General features: G+C 46.2%; 1 protein-coding gene across 6 annotated transcripts in view; it reads right to left on the bottom strand.

The window, feature by feature from the left end:
* PCNX1 (pecanex 1) overlaps positions 1 to 20,783 on the bottom strand; it is a 139,083-nt gene that overhangs the window by 57,939 nt on the left and 60,361 nt on the right. For all 6 annotated transcript variants that reach the window (XM_073554138.1, XM_073554137.1, XM_073554136.1 and 3 more), the window contains 10 exons: positions 18,402 to 18,555; positions 10,745 to 10,777; positions 10,088 to 10,259; positions 9,766 to 9,876; positions 7,490 to 7,581; positions 5,351 to 5,460; positions 4,653 to 4,758; positions 777 to 869; positions 540 to 690; positions 317 to 458 (listed from right to left, as the gene is read on the bottom strand). In XM_073554138.1, coding sequence (XP_073410239.1) covers positions 317 to 458; positions 540 to 690; positions 777 to 869; positions 4,653 to 4,758; positions 5,351 to 5,460; positions 7,490 to 7,581; positions 9,766 to 9,876; positions 10,088 to 10,259; positions 10,745 to 10,777; positions 18,402 to 18,555 — 1,164 coding nt within the window. The remainder of the gene's footprint in view (positions 1 to 316; positions 459 to 539; positions 691 to 776; positions 870 to 4,652; positions 4,759 to 5,350; positions 5,461 to 7,489; positions 7,582 to 9,765; positions 9,877 to 10,087; positions 10,260 to 10,744; positions 10,778 to 18,401; positions 18,556 to 20,783) is intronic.

The following is a 20,783-nucleotide window of genomic DNA, read 5'->3' on the forward strand; positions in this document are numbered from 1 at the left end:
GTCCTCCAAGGTTCCCGCTCACCGGAGCCGCTCTGCACCTCTCCTCAGAGCTCCCGGGGGGGGGGGGGGGTCCCGACACCAGCGGGCACCAAGCGCTGCCACGTCCTGTGCTCAATGCAGGCAGTAAGTGCAGGATATTTTGAGGAGTAATGGGAGCTCCCGCAGCGTGCGTCCTTCTCTCACCGCTGCATAGCCACGCCCCAACGGTACTACATTTCTAATTGGAGGTATCTGCTAATATTATTACTACACCTACTACATATTGGGATAGGATCTTGGAGATGGGAATACCCCTTTATTGATGAGGGATACTCACTCTGCACCGAGTTTCTTAGGGCTACCGATCTCCTTGGCACCATTGCTAAGTTCATTGAGAACTATAAGTGGGTAAATAACATTCTTTTCCACAAAGAGCAGCCAGACGTGAGCCTTTTCAAACCACATCATATGAGCAGCATCTTGGGAAGAAAAAGGAAGATAAATTTCACAGAAACATGCACGGCAAGAGTACGCTATATTATGACCCCTGAATCACTTACTTCGAACTTCAAACTGATAATATTCCTTTGTTTTTAGCAGCGGGTGTGAGAAGCAATGCCAGGGGAGCTGTTTGCGGACTTGTGGTAAAACGTAGTGAGTGAGGAAACCGACTGAACCGACTACTGCATAGAGAACGTAACTCAGAACGGGCTGCAAAACGGCGAGAAGGAAGCATCAGTAGTGACCCAAGCTATAGTGTTAATCACATTTACACAAAAGTGGCAAAATATAAGTACCTGTAATGCTGTAAACACAGTGCTGACGTGAATGGCAAAATAGAGTACGGCGATGACCACACAGACGACCAAGTCAGACTGAAGACGTTCATTCTATGAAATAGTAAAACAAAAGACATTAGTATAAAAACGGACGCAAACCTTTACAATTAGCAATGACATAAACAATTAAAGGAGAGAGTATGTCAATCACAGCCACAGGTGTGTGATTAAAGGGAATCTGTCAGCAGATTTTATTATGTAATCTGGCAGCAGCATGATATAGGGGCCGAGACGGATTTCAGTGATGTTTCACTCACTGGGCTGTTTGCTGTCATTTTGATACAATCACAGTTTTCTTTGCTGCAGATCTAGCAGAGCTCAGAATGCTGAGCAGTGTGTAACCCCATCCACACCACTGATTGGTTACTTTCTTTGTACACTGTGCTGCCAAGCAATGATGGGGCAGAGTTACACAGAGCAGAAGTCATGAGATGCCTAGCCCTGTAGTGAATCTTCTGCTTATGTAACACTGATTTTATTGAAAATGCAACACAGCGCTCAACCTGGAGTTAGGCTCTATGTCCTTACATCATACTGCTCTCAGATTACATAGCAAAAAAACGGCCATTTCATTTAAAACTAGCAGTTGGGGACAGTCAGGTGACCTTACATGTTCCCTTAAAAAGGAGTTCACCAGCCATATACATGTATGGCCTATCCACAAATGAGCTAGAAAACTATGATAGATGATGGTCCCATCTCTGGAATCTGCAGCTATATCTCTGTACAATGGATCCTTACAGAAGTTCATATGAAAAGCTGCTCAGCCACTTCTTAATTTAGTCTTCATGAAGAGGTTTATGACTTGATACAGCCACTGGTGAATGTACTTCCTTTTTCTAAGCCACGTGTGCAGAATTGCTTTAAACAATAATGACAGCACAATGCAGACGCAATTTCAACTGTCAGCACATCACTGAAATGTGCAGAGGACGACGGAGCCAAAAAGGACCCATCTCAATGGATTCCCTTTTCTTTTTTTTGATCAAATAGATTTTTATTAATTAGAATTCAAAATACAGAGTATACAGTAAATCTTCCACAAACAATAGATTTACAAATTGAACATCCCTGTTCCCCCCCCCCATGTAGACAGCTTATATAACTCTTTTCTCCATAAGATTTCTCTTACACCGTAATTTACCATTAGTTATCCTTTTTACCCATATTGTCAATCAAACCATACAAAACAAAAATGTTCCTATGTCCGGGTATTAATGGTCTATCCACAACACCAGCATTGTAAAATATAGCACATTCCCATCAGTTAACTGTACCGTATTGTAACCAGGGATTCCACAACCTCTCATAGGTTTTAGAATTGCCTCTTTTAGTATATATCCTTTCCTCCAACCGGATGATACAAGACACCTGTTTCACAAATTCTCTCCCAGAAGGTGGTTCTTTCCTGATCCAGTTCCTCGCAATCAGCTTCCTTGCTACATATAGTAGTCTGGCTATAGCAAGCTTTGCACTATTAACTATTTCAATTTCCTACACATATCCCAGTATGCAGACCAGTGGGTTTTTGGGTATAACACTTCCGTAAGCCCCTTCTATTCTGTCAATGACATTAAACCAGAACACAGATAGCCTGGGACAAGTCCACATCATATGAAGGATTCCGGCATCAGACCCACCACATCTTGGACAGTCAAGAGTTGTCCCTCAGACCCATTTTAAACATCAGAAGGGTGGTACGGTACACACGATGGATCACAAAGATGGGACAACCTACCTGGTTCACTCATAGTGAGTTTGGGGACATATTCTAGGACGCTGTCCCATACCTAGTCAGTCATCACCCCAATCTCTCCCTCCCATTTGGATCTTGCTTTAAGTGGGAACCCCATTAAATGTGTATGCAATATGTCTTTGTAGGTGTTAGAAATTACCCCTTTTGTAAGTCCATCACCACCACATACAGTGGGGAAAAAAAGTATTTAGTCAGTCAGCAATAGTGCAAGTTCCACCACTTAAAAAGATGAGAGGCGTCTGTAATTTACATCATAGGTAGACCTCAACTATGGGAGACAAACTGAGAAAAAAAAATCCAGAAAATCACATTGTCTGTTTTTTTTTCATTTTATTTGCATATTATGGTGGAAAATAAGTATTTGGTCAGAAACAAAATTTCATCTCAATACTTTGTGATATATCCTTTGTTGGCAATGACAGAGGTCAAACATTTTCTGTAAGTCTTCACAAGGTTGCCACACACTGTTGTTGGTATGTTGGCCCATTCCTCCATGCAGATCTCCTCTAGAGCAGTGATGTTTTTGGCTTTTCGCTTGGCAACACGGACTTTCAACTCCCTCCAAAGGTTTTCTATAGGGTTGAGATCTGGAGACTGGCTAGGCCACTCCAGGACCTTGAAATGCTTCTTACGAAGCCACTCCTTCGTTGCCCTGGCGGTGTGCTTTGGATCATTGTCATGTTGAAAGACCCAGCCACGTTTCATCTTCAATGCCCTTGCTGATGGAAGGAGGTTTGCACTCAAAATCTCACGATACATGGCCCCATTCATTCTTTCATGTACCCGGATCAGTCGTCCTGGCCCCTTTGCAGAGAAACAGCCCCAAAGCATGATGTTTCCACCACCATGCTTTACAGTAGGTATGGTGTTTGATGGATGCAACTCAGTATTCTTTTTCCTCCAAACACGACAAGTTGTGTTTCTACCAAACAGTTCCAGTTTGGTTTCATCAGACCATAGGACATTCTCCCAAAACTCCTCTGGATCATCCAAATGCTCTCTAGCAAACTTCAGACGGGCCCGGACATGTACAGGCTTAAGCAGTGGGACACGTCTGGCACTGCAGGATCTGAGTCCATGGTGGCGTAGTGTGTTACTTATGGTAGGCCTTGTTACATTGGTCCCAGCTCTCTGCAGTTCATTCACTAGGTCCCCCCGCGTGGTTCTGGGATTTTTGCTCACCGTTCTTGTGATCATTCTGACCCCACGGGGTGGGATTTTGCGTGGAGCACCAGATCGAGGGAGATTATCAGTGGTCTTGTATGTCTTCCATTTTCTAATTATTGCTCCCACAGTTGATTTCTTCACTCCAAGCTGGTTGGCTATTGCAGATTCAGTCTTCCCAGCCTGGTGCAGGGCTACAATTTTGTTTCTGGTGTCCTTTAACAGCTCTTTGGTCTTCACCATAGTGGAGTTTGGAGTCAGACTGTTTGAGGGTGTGCACAGGTGTCTTTTTATACTGATAACAAGTTTAAACAGGTGCCATTACTACAGGTAATGAGTGGAGGAAAGAGGAGACTCTTAAAGAAGAAGTTATAGGTCTGTGAGAGCCAGAAATCTTGATTGCTTGTTTCTGACCAAATACTTATTTTCCACCATAATATGCAAATAAAATGAAAAAAAAACAGACAATGTGATTTTCTGGATTTTTTTTTCTCAGTTTGTCTCCCATAGTTGAGGTCTACCTATGATGTAAATTACAGACGCCTCTCATCTTTTTAAGTGGTGGAACTTGCACTATTGCTGACTGACTAAATACTTTTTTTCCCCACTGTATATAGTCCAACACTATGTCACATTGTATCTGTAGGTTTCTGGAAAGTTTTTGAGCCGTAATGGCATGCCGTACCTGACAGTAGTGGTACCATTCAGAATCCGGCAACTGAAACTCACTCTGTAATTGCACAAACGGTCTCAGCTCCCAGTTATCCATAATTTGAGACATTAATGTCAGCCCCCTACGTTTCCAGCCTTCCAGTCTCCCAAGTTTCCGAGGATTCCCTTTTCAATAAACGGTTGTTACCTTTTCTTTATATATTACAAAGTGCAAAACTCTGTCAAACATAAAAGCTACTTACAACAGAATTTCTCAGCTTCTCGGGAAGAGGGTCTTTCACCTCAGACAGAGGGTCCTCTGGATTTTTATCCTCATTGTTTGGAAAGAGTTTTGATTGCACCAAAGAGCTAAAAAAACAAAACGAGGGGAATACAACACTGAAATAATACAAAGAATGCAAAGTACAGGGGACGATCATAAACAAATGTAGCAAATAATCATTATCTTGTAGACGAGCCGGTGTTAAGTACACTGGAACCCATTATTATAAGGGGTTTCCATTATTTTATTTATTTATTTTTTTTTTTTTAAAGCTTACTCAATGGACTTGGGGTGCTTTAAAAACCGCAAAAATTATATAAAATATATTAATATATAAAGCACAATTTCTACTGGACCGGCGCTGTAACTCCGTTCCATTGCCAGCATTCTGTAGGGAGTTCGTCATGCGACGGCTGCAGACGATCAGCAACTACCACTGGTAGAAGAACATTAGCCACTCGTTTACCTGTGAACACTATATCTTATACATCATTCCCCCCACATCTGTCATTTACTTCGCTTTCTATATAGTTTTTTATCATCTTCAACACTACCCCAGATACTTATTCTCTTGCATTTCATATTACTAGTATGGTATAGTTATCTGAGTAAAAGCAGAGAGTGGGAAATATGTCTTTTAAACAATATCCCTTGCAAATGTCATGTTAATTCACTTACATGAGGACAGAAGGATCACTGCTCTGCCGGCTGAGATGGTAAGAAACCGCCACTAGCACTCCACAGAAGATGGAGAACAACACAGGGACATGCGGGGCATCCCAGGGATCCTGAAGAGGAAGAAAACAGTAGTCGCAGTCCTGTCTGTGCTAGTGATTTCAAAGCCTAAATACGTGTAATGTGGCTACCTGTAGACACTTATGAATGACACTGGTAAACAGAAAAATAGGTGCAAGTACAAGCATATTTTAGAGGCAGAGTAAAAAGATACACAATACAAGGTGATTAATGAAGGCAAAAAAGGCAAATTCAGAAAGTTACCACAAGTATGTTACACTAACGGGCAAGGCACAGAAATTTGAAACACATGAGCTGCATGATATAAAGGGGTTGTCCACTGCTCCGACAAACCATTCTGAAACCCTGTTTTACCCCCAGTAAAATAATAGCAGCTATACTCCCCTCTGGCGTTGGTGCCATTTCTGAGGTGTCAGCACTGGCTCTCCTGGGGATCACATGACATTGTTACGTCACGCAATCCCTGAGGCCAATTCACTCTCCCCTCCTACATCTGAATTGACATCTGGAGGAAATGAAAGCTGCGGCTGCTCTCTCACCATCTGCGGATGTCTAATTAGTCATAAAGAGCAGAGGGAAGGCAGCAGAGGGAAGGGAGCAGAGGGAAAGAATATAATTAAGCCAGCCGTGATTGGCTGCAGTGATCACAATGCAGCTAGTGCTGGAACGGCACCAGAGAAGAGTATAGATATTATTTTAATGCGGGAAAACACAGGGATCCAGAAGAGGTTGTCTGATTAGTGTAAAATCTCTTTAAGGATCAAATAACAATGGAGGGTAACAGAGGAGTTAAAAGAAGGCAGACATTCACTTCTAACACTATACCAGCAGCCAAGTGGACTCCACATCTAAATTAATTCATCTGATATTTCTTGCCTGTCATTCTACTTGGATTTTTGCTTCACACTGGTTGCATATCTTGCAATTTTCAATATACAAACTGATGACAAATCTGTGACTATCATTAATCCATAAACCATTTTGCACTGATATGTTTTAAGCCATCATGGGTGAAACCCGATTTAATTTTAAGTGTGTGACTCCCACAGAATATAACTAATCTAGAAATCTAAACATACAAGTAACCTTCACCAATCCACAGAGTGCACAATAAGGTACTGTCACACTTAGCGATGCACCAGAGATCCCGACCAGCGATACAACGCGGTCAGGATCGCTGGTGCATCGCTAAGTGGTCGCTAGTGAGCTGCCACACAGGCAGATCTCACCAGCGACATAACAGCGGTCGGGGGTCGTTACCTGTCAGACGAGGCAATACTGACGTCCTCCCGCCCGCTTCCACGCGTCGCTCGTCGGCGCCACAGGAAGCACAGCAGGAAGCTGATGACGAGAAACGGCCCAGGACGTTCTCGCGCGATCAGCGATAACCAGCGGGGGAGCCGGTCGGAGGTAAGTATCAGACATAGCGATATCGCTAGCAATATCGCTGCTACGTCACAAAAACCAGTGACGTTATAGCGATATTGCTAGCGATATCGCTTAGTGTGACAGGCCCTTTAGTATACACACTGCAGCAGCTGCAGAACTTCCTATCTGTCACTGACTGAATACTATCTTCATCATAAAGGGGGCCTTCACCAGCTGGATGCATTACAGCCTGTAAACGTGGCACCGATAACCCCTTCTCCTGCCGTCAATTACAATGCCTCTCCTACTTATATACAGGCCATGCAAATGTATCTTTCTACTCTTTGGCTGACTGCCTCTGGTAGGAGAGGCGTAATACTCATGTAGAGCCGTTCGATCTGTATTAATGGTATAATCTTCTTACATGAGAAAGTGTGCCCTTTATGTGTATTAGGGCTCACACACAAGTCATTGATCGTTCGGAGTTTCATAATGTATTTTGATCTGTGTCAGTTTGGTTTGGGTTTCAGCAGATTATTTCCAATAATAAAAAACAAACACAAATATTTCTTCAATTTCAGTTATCAGAGGGTTCTGATCACAGGAGAGCTATATCCCACTGCATGTGAGAAGGCAATTTGAGCAATCTGCCTAGGAGATGCATCAATATAAATAAGCTTTAGAATGACTTACCTTAAGAGCACCATAACACAGTCCATAGAGTAAAGCTACTGCCACAATGCTACGAATAAAGCTGTAAAGTGCTGCAAGCAGGCTGGTGGTAGCTGAGAAATACAATGCAAAAACAAATGAGGAAAAAAACAAAAACAAACTGTCTATTGTTATATATGGAAACTAATAAACCTTTTCTGTATTATTTTATCATAGCTTTCAACATCTCTGCAGTTATTCAGCAAGACTCATTAAGATTCATGTCCAGTGGGTATAAACCTGTCATTTGGCTTATGATGAGCTGTGTACATGTGTCCATGACAGGACAGTTTTCATTTACTGAAAGCAAAGGTTAGAATTAAAATCACTTCATCATCACTTGGATGATGACTTGAACAGGGCTCTGTGAGATGTTCAGAGTTGGGGCTATTTTTTTTTTTTTATAATTTAACCCTGCTTTACACCTCTCCAAAACATTATCCCTGACTTGTCTGGTGTGTTCCTTGACTTTTAAGATGCCAATTTGATCCCTAATGTTCTCAAACAAACCTCCAAAGACTTTACAGAGCAGCTGTAGTTATACTGAGAAAAAATTACACATAGGTGGACTCAATTTACTAATTTAACTTGTGGAGATAATTTGTCACTCTGGATTTTATTTGGCTAGAGGTATGAGACTACAGCAGCCAAATTCAAATAATGCACATCACAAATTTTCAGATTTAGATTTTTATATTATTTTAAAATAATTAGGAAAAACATGTATCATTTCCTTTCAATTTACAAATACTTGCTACTTTATGTTGGTATAGATACCAAAAAAGCAAAGAATAAGGCGCATCACAATAGGAATAAATGCAATAAATTTTATTAAGCTCATATAGCATATACAAAGAGAAGAAACAAACAGGTGTGTACACCACCCTGTAGGTATACACAGATGCACATATGGATGGGCAACATGAAAGAGACACAAATAGGGCACAGATGCTCAATATAGCCCATCAATATCAATGTAATATAAGCGCAAGTTCGCAAACAGCGGCTGTAAATCTCAAAGAGAGAAGAAATAGGCAAAAAAATGTATTAAAACCTATAAATAATATGTGCAAAGTTGCAGCTATAACCTCTCCCAAATAAAGACAAAACAGTCACTATTATGATGGACTACAAAGAATATAAGGTAAAGTGCCATGTGCAGTAAGATATATAGTGCTTAATCATCTTCACACCAATATAGCAAAAGGTAAGATACATATTATATAGCAGCCATCCAAAACATGTGTATGTACACAAAATAGCTATAAAGGGATAGATGCACACATGTATAAAAAGTTGGTATCTAATAAGATTACACATATAAATATGATTGTATCAATGCCCATGTATAAGGTGAAATCACCCATGACCGCGTATTAGCGGCTAATGTGGAGGCCCATAGTCACTGCCCCCGAGGAAGCTGACGCGAAACGCGCGTCGGGGCATCTTCCCACCCCAGGTATGCACATGGCAGTTTGCCATTTATATTTTTTGACTATGGGCCTCCACATTAGCGGCTAATACGCGGTCATGGGTGATTTCACCTTATACATTTTACCTTATGATTAAGCACTATATAGCTTACTGCACATGGCACTTTACCTTATATTCTTTGTAGTCCATCATAATAGTGACTGTTTTGTCTTGATTTGGGAGAGGTTATAGCTGCAACTTTGCACATATTATTTATAGGTTTTAATACATTTTTTTGCCTATTTCTTCTCTCTTTGAGATTTACAGCCGCTGTTTGCGAACTTGCGCTTATATTACATTGATATTGATGGGCTATATTGAGCATCTGTGCCCCATTTGTGTCTCTTTCATGTTGCCTATCCATATGTGCATCTGTGCATACCTACAGGGTGGTGTACACACCTGTTTCTTCTCTTTGTATATGCTATATGATCTTAATAAAATTTATTGCATTTATTCCTGATGCGCCTTATTCTTTGCTTTTTGGGTATCTATGTTACTTAAGAAGGGCGAGAGTTAGAGACCGTTTTTTGGACTTATTCTTTTATGTTGGTATATCACATTCAGACATAATGAAGCACATAAACCATGTTTATGATGAAGTATAATTTAATACTAACCTTTACATACCCACACATGCTTACACTTAAGTGACTTCATAATCACATCCCAATTTAAAAGGAAGGTTACTGGAATTACTAAGATACATCGCACCGCTGTCTTTGTGTAATTTGCAATAATATAAAGCACACAGGTTGGTAATTTTCACAAGATGAAACACTCACCATTTCCACCAAATACATGTATATCCACTTGTTCACATAGGTACATAACGAATGTGTTCACCTGAGGCAGAAGACCAATAAAAAACACAACTGGGAAACAGAGAGTGAACACTGGAGAAGGAAAAAAAAAAAAAAGAAAACATCAGTAAAATCACATATGTATGTATGAGGGAGGGGATATAGTAAGAAAGGAAACCTATATTGTGAAGCTGCAAGTGGGTGATAAATAATGCATGCAAAAACTGTACCATACCTGCAAAATGTGAACAGGGTTAAAGCTCTGATCATCCGCTGACCGGAGAAGAGTAGAAGACACACTTACCAATGACTAAGTCCCTTGCTGAGATGAGGAGCACAGGATTGGTGAAGGCCATTCCATATAATTTGTATTTGGTGGTAGACAGGTTTTTGCTTCCATAGTCCAGTAACCAAATAAGGCCACAACAGGCACAGAAGTAAACAGGCCTACTATAGGCTATGATACGGTTATGGCCCTGGAATGAAAGATTAGACACTGACTGAGAACAAAATGCTTTTATTTCCATTATGCTGTGAAGAATGAGAGCCATAGTGGCCTGAAACAGGGATGTTGAAGGTTAACAATTAGATTTGGATGATAGATTGAACAGTGCTCTGTGAGATGTTCAGAGATTGGGCTATTTTTTTATTTTTATAACCTAACCCTGCTTTATTCTTCTCCACAACTTTATCCCAGACTTGTCTGGTGAGTTCCCTGGTTTTCATTATGCCGTTTGACCCCTAATGTTGTCAAACAAATCTCTGAGGCCGTCACAGAAAAGCTGTAGTTATACTGAGAATAAATTACACGTAGGTGGACTCAATTTACTAGTTTGACTTGTGGAGGTAATTGGTCACTCTGGATTTTATATTTAGGGTATCAGACTACAGAGGAATGAATACAAATATATGTCACAATTCTCAGATTTATATTTTTATATTTTGACAATTGAACACTTACATGTCTAGGGGAAGAAGAATCAGGTTGAACACTCTGAAATATATAAAAAAAAATATATATGTTACGACCTTGGAGCTGGCAGTGATTATTTATCTTCTGTTCTACAATTAATACACAAAACTAATATCTGCAGCGGTCAATAGTTACTATTCTGTTTGGTAAAAATCTTTTTATTTGCAAACTATACTGTAGTGAGGAGCCATCACTACATCACATCTTAAAGGATTTTCCTATTTAAATATTCAGTGTAGCTCAATATCACTTGCAGGATTGGAAAGTGGCTCACTTCCTACAAAACGTTTGTGTGCGCTATGATTAGACTGAGCACTTTGGGGTTAAAGTACGTTATGTCTGGAGCAAAGCCTGAAAGGCAATGCTCGACAGTTTTTGGAGGTTCAAAATGCATCAAGGCCCTCAATACCAAGAGGTAGACATACCACTGTGCAAACGGGGTGGTCCTTAAAGGGCTTATTTGAGACTATTTTCTTTTTTTACTACAAACCCAACACCACACAGGTAGTCGCTATCTACCTGTTGTGCCCGGCACCGATTTCTGCTGGCATAGAGCGGTCACAGATCACTCCTGCTGACGATCCAGCAATTTCCGCTGACCTCACATCCACAAAGTAGCTGCTTCTCTTCCGCTCTGTTTGTGGGGTGTGACTGCCGATGTCTTGCTTATTGACAACCAGCTCCCTGCTGCCAATCAGTATGACATCGGCAGTTATGCTCCGTCAACATTGCTACCTGGAAGAGCTGCAATGTTGAGCAGCTGAATCAATGGCAGGAGCAGTCAATGACCGCCCTGTGCTTGAGTCGGGGATCAAGTAGTTAGGAGCTAGTTACAGAAAATAAAGAGAAAATCCGGCACAAAGAAAAAAAAAAAAAAAGATTAAAAATCCAATTTATTTAAATCCATTAATATACAAAAAAAGCACTAAAAATATAATAAGTGAAGGTAGAGGAGAATCCAAAGAACAGGATTTTTGGTTGCTTACCGTAAAATCTGTTTCTCGGAAACTTCATTGGGGGACACAGAAACCATGGGTGTATGCTGCTGCCACAAGGAGGCTGACACTATGCACAGAAAAAGGTTAGCTCCTCCTCCGCAGTATACACCCCACCGACCGGCACTAATTTCCTCAGTTAGTGAGAAAGCAGTAGAAGTAACAAAACAGAATGAAAACAGGACAACTCAACTGTAATCAACAAACATAAGAACATGAGTTGCAGAACATGGGAGGGTGCTGTGTCCCCCAATGAAGGCTCCGAGAAACAGATTTTACGGTAAGCAACCAAAAATCCTGTTTTCTCCATCGCTTCATTGGGGGACACAGAAACCATGGGACGTCCCAAAGCAGTCCCTGGGGTGGGAAACAAACTTCCATCAGGTCAGCGGACTCACCACTGCCGCCTGCAAGATCCTTCTGCCTAGGCTGGCGTCCGCCGAAGCGTAGGTGTGGACCTTGTAAAATTTGGCAAACGTGTGGATCGAAGACCAGGTTGCCGCTTTGCAGAGCTGCTGCGCAGAAGCTCTGTGGTGCACCGCCCAGGAGGCACCCACTGCCCAGGTAGAGTGAGCTCTAATTCCCGGAGGGGGCACTCGATGCTTGACTCGGTAGGCCTCCAAAATTGCCGATCTGATCCAGCGAGCAATGGTAGCCTTGGAGGCCTGCTGACCTTTCTGCTCACCATCTGGAATGATGAAAAGAGAGTCTGTCTTCCGCAAGGGAGACGTCCTAGCCAGGTAGACCTTCATGGCCCTGACCAGGTCTAGCTTGTTCAAGGAGCGTTCCAGAGGGTGGATTGGACCCGGACAAAAGGACAGGAGAACAATGTCCTCATTTAGGTGAAAAGTGGACACCACCTTAGGAAGGAAGGAAGGCGGGGGCCGCAGGACCACCTTGTCCTGATGGAGCACCAGGAAAGGGAGGTGACAAGAAAGGGCTGCCATTTCCGACACGCGCCGGATGGAGGTGATGGCCACCAGAAAGGCCACTTTCCAGGAGAGAAGGGACAGGGAGACTTCCCTGAGAGGTTTAAAGGGAGACCGTTGAAGAGCCTCCAGAACCAGATTGAGATCCCATGGATCCACGGGAGCGCGGTACGGAGGTGCCGTATGAGCCACTCCCTGAAGAAAGGTTTTGGCCTGCGGACGGGAGGCCAACGTCTTCTGAAAAAGAATGGAGAGCGCCGAAACTTGACCCTTCAAAGAACTGAGGGCTAGGCCTGCCTGGAGGAACGCCAGGATAGAAGGGAGAGAAAAGGACATGGGTGGAACGTCATTGGCCTCGCACCAAGTGAAATAGGCCTTCCATGTACGATAATAAATTCTCGAAGACGATGGTTTTCTAGCCCGGATCATGGTGTGAATAACCCGATCTGAAAAACCTGACCGCGTCAGAACCGCGGTTTCAACAGCCACGCCGTTAAATTGAGCGGCAGAGAATTGGGATGGCAGATTGGACCTTGAGACAGCAGATCCGCTCTGTCTGGAAGCTTCCAGGGAGCGTCCGCGAGAAGACTGATGATGTCCGCGAACCAAGCCCTTCTGGGCCAATCCGGAGCTATGAGGATGACTGGTACCCCTTCCGCCTTGATTTTCTTCAACAGCTTGGGAAGAAGAGGAAGGGGAGGGAACAGATAAGGGAGCTTGAACTGTGATCAGGGAATGGTCAGAGCATCGGCGCCCACTGCGAGAGGATCTCAGGCCCTGGATACGAACTGTGGGTCCTTCCTGTTCAGGCGAGACGCCAGCAGGTCCACGTCCGGAGTCCCCATCGACGGCAAAGCTGATGAAAGACGTCCGGATGTAAGGACCACCCTGCCGCGAGACCTTCGCGGCTGAGAAAATCAGCGGCCCAGTTGTCCACGCCGGGAATGTGCACTGCGGATATCGCTGGGACCGATACCTCTGCCCAGTGGAGAATCCTGGACACTTCTGCTAGAGCCAAGGAGCTCCGTGTCCCCCCTTGGTGGTTGACATATGCCACCGCTGTGGCACTGTCTGTCTGAATCCGGACCGGCAGACCCGAGAAGCCTTTCCCAGTGAATGAGAGACAGATAAATCGCCCGTATCTCGAGGACGTTGATCGGCAGAGCTGTCTTTTGGGTTGACCACTGACCCTAAACCGTCTGATTGGGAAACACAGCTCCCCAGCCGAGAAGGCTGGCGTCCGTTGTCACAATCTGCCAGTAAATCGGAAGGAATGACCGGCCCAGGAAACTGAGGGGTGACGTCAGCCACCAATTGAGGGACTGTTTGACCCGGAACGAGAGGCGAATTGGAAGATCCTGGGACAGAACGGACCTGTTCCACCGAGACAGAATGGCCTGTTGAAGCAGTCTTGTGTGAAATTGAGCAAAGGGGATCGCTTCGGTCGTCGCCACCATCTTTCCCAAGACTTTCATGGCTGACCGGAAAGATGGACGCTTCAGGCTCTGTAGCGATCGAACATCTCGCCGCAGATAGATCAACTTCTCTTCCGGAAGAAAGACCCTCGATCGACGGGTGTCGAACAATAAGCCTAGAAACACAAGACGCTGAGTCGGAACGAGGCAGGACTTCCTCTTGTTTACAAGCCACACGAAACTGGACAGGATGACGAGAACGATGGTCAGGCTTTGGAGAGTCTGGTGAAAAGACGGAGCTTTGATTAGAATGCCGTCGAGGTACGGGAAGAATACGAGACCTCTGATCCTCAACAGGGCCATCAACGCCGCCATGATCTTTGAAAACACACTGGGCACGGTGGCGAGACCGAACGGCAGGGCGACAAACTGGTAGTGGTCCTGATGAATCGCAAAACGCAGAAATTTCTGATGCCCGTAAAAGATGGGGAAATGCAGATAGGCATCTTGAATGTCTATTGAACACATGAATTCCTGCGCCTCCATGGAAGCGATTACTGAACGAAGGGACTGCTTCCTGAAATGACGCAGGCGGACCCTCTTGTTCAGCAGTTTGAGGTCCAGAATGGGCCGAACCGCGCCGCCTTTTTTCGGCACTACAAACAGGTTTGAGAAAAACCCTGTGAATCGCTCTGTTTCAGGAACGGGCACAATGACCCTGGAACTGAGAAGCGAGTCGATGGATGCAAAGAAGCCCGGAACTAAGGCGGGGTCTTTTGGAGGACGGGACTCGAAGAAGCGATCCCGGGGCCGAGAAACGAACTCTATCTTGTATCCTGAGGATACAACTTCCCTGACCCAAGCGTCTTCCACCGAGGCAAGCCAGACGTCCCTGAAGAAAAGGAGTCGGCCGCCCAGTTGCAAAGGCGCCTCGGGGCTTTGTAGATAGTCATGCCGAGGTGGACCTTCCAGTTCAGGACCTGGAGGATCTGCCCTGGGAGGAGTGAGATTGCAAGGATGGAGTGGGCCTAAAGGAGACCTTCTTCCTATCCTGGCGTGCTTGCGGCCTTTGTTGGTTGGAAAAAGATTCTGCCGTCGCGACGCGGCGGAAAGACCGAAAGGGTCGAAACTGACGCCTTGGAGGGGGTCTAAGAGGCTTGGACTGAGGGAGAAGAGAGCTTGTGCCCCCAGTGGCGTCTTTGATAATCTGGTCCAGCTGGGAGCCGAAGAGACGCGCACCCTGAAAGGGCAGATTGGTAAGGGACTTTTTAGACAAATCCGCCTGCCAAGCCTTGAGCCAAATTGTACACCGGATTGCAACTAAGTTACTGGCGCTTGAGCTGCGCAAGAGGCGGCATCCAAGGAGGCCAAGACCAGATAATCCCCTGCATGGGAGATCTGGTTGGCTATCTCGGCCAATTGCTCTGGTTGGGCTCCATCAAGAATGCCTTGGCGGAGATCTTCCGCCCAAGTAGCTATGGCCTTTGCTACCCAAGTGGAGGCAAAGGCTGGGCTTAGCACCGTCGCAGCCGCTTCGAATGCGGACTTTGCTAAGGATTCTATGATCCTGTCGTTAGAATCCTTCAAAGCCGCCACACCTGAAATCGGAAGGACCGTGCTGTTAGATAGTCTGGACACAGGAGCGTCTACAGAGGGAGAAGCTGACCAGTTGTCGGTAAGCTCTTGAGAGAATGGATACAGCACGCCGAGGCGCTTCCCTCTTTGAAAGCGCCTGGTCGGATTTTCCCTTTCCCTGGTGAGGAGCTTGGCAAACTCAGAATGAGGAGCGAAGACTCTGGAAGGTGTTTCTGCCCGTCTGAACGAAACCACCTGATCTGAGGGTTTCGCAGGGGAGTCTGTGATCTCGAAAGTATGGTTAATCGCTGCAATGAGGTTCTGTACCGTAACCTTCATGCCCACGGTATGGTCCGAATCCAGCTCTAAAATCTCCTCGGATGGCGCATCCGAGAACGCTTCGCCTGACTCAGGTGAGGATGCACGGGAAGGAGACTGCTGGGAAGGACTATGTGGTGAGATGGAGCGAGGGGAGGATTCCGGCCAGAGATCCTGCCTGGGTCTTTTGCGGCTCATGCTGGCTGGTTCAGATGGAACCTCTTGTGACCTTCTGGGTCCTGCAGAGTCCAGGGGCAACTTATCAAGAACGGCCACTAGGGACTGAGACACCCTGGTGAGATCCGCCACTGATTGAGATAAAGAAGAAGCCCAGTCAGGAATGGGGGATTCGCTCTCACATGGAGCAATAGGGGGCTCCTGGGCAGCGAGCTGGATGGGGTTGCTGCAGTCGGTGCAGAGGTGAGTGGACTGACCTGAGGGAAGTTTGCGTTTGCAAGAAGAGCATGCAAAGAACTTGACTAAGGTGCAGGTGGAAGACGGAGGCCGAGCACGATCAGGCTTAGGCTGGTTTCACATTCGCGCTTTTTAAGCGCACGCACGGCCGGGGGTAGCTCCGCCCCCGAGCCGGCTCTCTGCCCGGCGTGCCCGCCCCTTCCTTGTAGCGCCGCCTCCTAGCGCACAGCGGCGCCTGCGATCGGCGCACCCTATCTTTAGCATAGGGTGCGCAGATCGTGCGCAGGCCGTGCGCTAGTTGCGCTTTGACCTGCGCTGCGCACTTTTGACGGTGCGCCGTGCGCGCCAAAATCCGAAAAGTTTGATTTTGGCGCGCACGGCGCACCGTCAAAAGTGCGCAGCGCAGGTCAAAGCGCAACTAGCGCACGGCCTGCGCACGATCTGCGCACCCTATGCTAAAGATAGGGTGCGCTGATCGCAGGCGCCGCTGTGCGCTAGGAGGCGGCGCTACAAGGAAGGGGCGGGCACGCCGGGCAGAGAGCCGGCTCGGGGGCGGAGCTACCCCCGGCCGTGCGTGCGCTTAAAAAGCGCGAATGTGAAACCAGCCTTAGAGTTAGACATAATGAGGGAAAGTCACTGAAGCAGTGCTGGAAGGTTGGGGGACAGGAGGCAGAGAAGAGTGTCAGTCTGCAGTTGCAGAGCTACTCACGGACCGGTGTCCTGTGGATGCTTTCAGCGAGCGCTGCTGCACAGCTCGTCCGTATCTGCAGGGCCACAGAAGAGGCGAAGTAGTCCGGCTGACAGGCTGGAGAAAATGGCGGCCACCTGAGAGCCCGGTAGAAAAAAAAAGCGCTTCCTTGTGGAGAAAGGGAGGACGGGGTTAACTGCAGCCAAAAGGTGGTACCGCCCACTGCTGAGCGCCGCCTCTGGAGCGCATACGTGGAGGGAAAGAGCGGAGGGCGGCCTAGAATGGGAGGGAGCGAGCAGTGGGCGGGCTTAGAACGGGCGAGAGAGAAGCCCGCCTAAGGAAAAAGGTGGGGGGCGTGGCCGCGACACCAAACAAGGCCGCAATAGAAGCCGGGGCCTGGAGTAGATGCAGCGGCTGGCGGGGAGCGCAGGGCGGCGCGGAGGCAACGCTGCACTGCCACGCGATCGCCCCGCAATGGATCCGTGCCTGCTGTCCGGCTGTTGAGCCGAAACAAGATAAGTGCAGCCAGGGAGAGGAGGGGAGGGGGGCACAGAGAGAGGAAGAGGCTGCTGAAAAGAGCCGTGACACCTGGGGACATGTCACTCAGGGCTCCCGCTCCGCAAGGTACCAAAGCCTACAGCATGGCTGGCCAAAATGAGAGAAAGGTGTAGCTGGGGAGACATGGGAGGCAGGGAGAGGAGGTGACACTCCGGGGTCCCATACTTACCTCTCAGCAAAAACCTGCACCTTATCATGATCCTGTCCTCTTCCATAGAAGGAGGTCTGCGTCTCTTCCAGACCAACAGGCTCTGGTGGGCCAGTGGGTGGGAGACGGGGGCGAGGACCAGGTGGATCGCCTGACACGGATCCGTGCTCGGGGCTCTTGGTCCTGCTGTGGAGAGCTATGAGGATATGGGGTGGCAGTACACGCCGTACTCAGTCTCTTTGTGGGAGTACGGATGTGACTGTTCACTCCGTATCCCTCCGGAACCTGCAAGGGAACGACGCACGCTGAGGTAGATATGGGTCTAAGACCCGTGTCCACCTCCTACTGACACTAAGCTAAACTGGGGAAATTAGTGCCGGTCGGTGGGGTGTATACTGCAGAGGAGGAGCTAACCTTTTTCTGTGCGTAGTGTCAGCCTCCTAGTGGCAGCAGCATACACCCATGGTTTCTGTGTCCCCCAATGAAGCGATGGAGAAAATCCTTACACGTTTCAGACATCTATGTCCTTAGTCATAGGTACCTACAAATTGTGCATTCATCGTTCAGCACCATCATATAAAACAAAATGTAGTAAAGCGGCTCACCTTAAGGAGGGAGTACTGACAGCTGGCAATAACAAGACAAAACTGGAAGACCCAGATATCTTTGAAGAAGCCTCCTGTTAGAAGAATGGAGCCCAAAAAGGCAACGAGAATGGCAAGGATGATAGACAGGACGTTTTCTAGGATCTCTCTATTCCTGAAAGAAAAATTGTGGAGCATAAATGCCTGCATGGCAGAATTTGATATCGAGCTGTAAATGGTCGTCAGCAGGAAGAAAACATTACCTGGACAGAGATTTACAAGAGCAGTCCCTGTGCAGGACAACCCTTTAGATATCAGTTAGGTGTGCACGCTGTTAGCATGAGGTGTAAAGTGTGACTCCCGCTCTGGAGAAACCGGGATCACCATGTACTTCACAGATATCTGTCCCCCTTCAATAAGGGCCAGGTAATATCTCTATATATAAAACTGAATGTGTGTGTGTGTGTGTGTGTGTGTGTGTGTATATATCACCAACCAATCACGAAGCATCTTTCATTTCAACAGAGCTGTTCAAAAGAAGCTGAGCTATGATTGGTTGCTATGAGCAACAGTTTTCCTTGCAACCAATCTCTAAGCATCTCTCATTTCACCAGAGCTGGCTAAAAGAAGCTGAGCTGTGATTGGTTGCTATGAGAAAGTGTTCCCAGTTGACAACACCTCAGCAGACACTGACATGGTGGGAGAAATCTAGCATCCCTGGAAACATAAGCTCCCAGCCACTGTCTGACCCCAGAAAGGAGCAGAGAGCACATGACAGAAATGAATCACCCCCTCCCGTGTCTATATCCCCATCACACATCCTCCATAATATAGGCACATCTTCCCTCTTAAAGGGATCGTTGGTATGGAAGTCAGAGCAAATCCATCCAGCGCTTTGGTTTTGACCCCAGGCCTCTCTTAAAGGGATCTCCGGTATGGAAGTTAGGACCGTTCCACTCAGCTCTGTGGTTCTGACCCCAATTTCTCTTAAAGGGATCATTGGTATGGAATTTAGGGCAAATCCACTCTGCGCTTTGGTACTGACCCCAGGCCTTTCCTAATGGGATCTCCTGTATGGAAGTCAGGGCAATTGCCTTCAAATGCTTTGGTACTGACCCCAGGCTCTCTTAAAGGGATCTCCTGTATGGAAGTTAGGGCAAATCCCTCAGCACTCTGATTCTGACCCCAGGGTTCTATTAATGGGATCATTGGTATACAAGTCAGGGCAAATCCACTCAGCGCTCTGGTTCTGATTCCAGGCTCCCTTAAATGGATCCCCGGTATGGAAGTTAGGGCAAATCCCTCAGCGCTCTGATTCTCACCCCAGGCTTCTATTAAAGGGATCATTGGTATGGAAGTCAGGGCAAATCCACTCAGCGCTCTGGTTCTGACGCCAAGCCTCTCTTAAAGGGATCCCCGGTTAGGACCGTTCCACTTAGCGCTCTGGTTCTGACCCTAGGCTGACTGGATGATGTGGGATATTAGGGGTAGTAGTCCGGTGGCTCTGGCTGACGGGATGATGTGGGATATTAGGGGTAGTAGTCCGGTGGCTCTGGCTGACGGGACGATGTGGGATATTAGGGGTATTAGTCCGGTGGCTCTGGCTGATGGGACGATGTGAGATATGAGTAGTAGTCCGGTGGCTCTGACTGATGGGACGATGTGGGATATTAGAGGTAGTAGTCCAGTGGCTCTGACGGGATGATGTGGGATATTAGGGGTAGTAGTCCAGTGGCTCTGACGGGATGATGTGGGATATTAGGGGAAGTAGTCCAGTGGCTCTGGCTGACGGGACGATGTGGGATATTAGGAGTACTAGTTCGGTGGCTAACAATCCCAATCTTATTCATTGTCATAATATCATGGTGTTAATACAAATATACCAGAATATCTACATATCAAGTCCTATAGGGAAACACTGTGATTGCATAAGGGATACACAGGCAAAATAAATGCCATGTGTATGCATCAAATTCTCAACATGTTACCACTAAATCAAATACAAGAAAATAGGGACAACATAACCCCTTTCCCCAACATGATATCACCTGGTTTCTGAGGACAAGCAGACCAATGGTTAAGTTGTATGGGACCCCCAAACCCACGGGTATCGAGACTATGAAGTGTCTTTCTCAAGGTCAGTGTATCCCTTATGCAATCACAGTGTTTCCCTATAGGACTTGATATGTAGATATTCTGGTATATTTGTATTAACACCATGATATTATGACAATGAATAAGATTGGGATTGTTAACCTGTGGTGTTAGATCCCAGATATTGAAATTCAGTAGATATTTGTTATTTGATTAAATGGTTAATTCTGGGGCCCACAGTATTTAACTGTTTATTAACATGACCCATTGTTTTTATTTGTCTATGTGTGTCTGTGAGTTCAGACATTT

Source organism: Dendrobates tinctorius, unplaced genomic scaffold (genome assembly GCF_039654945.1).
Source record: "Dendrobates tinctorius isolate UK_male_01 unplaced genomic scaffold, ASM3965494v1 ptg000208l, whole genome shotgun sequence".
Classification (NCBI taxonomy): domain Eukaryota; kingdom Metazoa; phylum Chordata; class Amphibia; order Anura; family Dendrobatidae; genus Dendrobates; species Dendrobates tinctorius.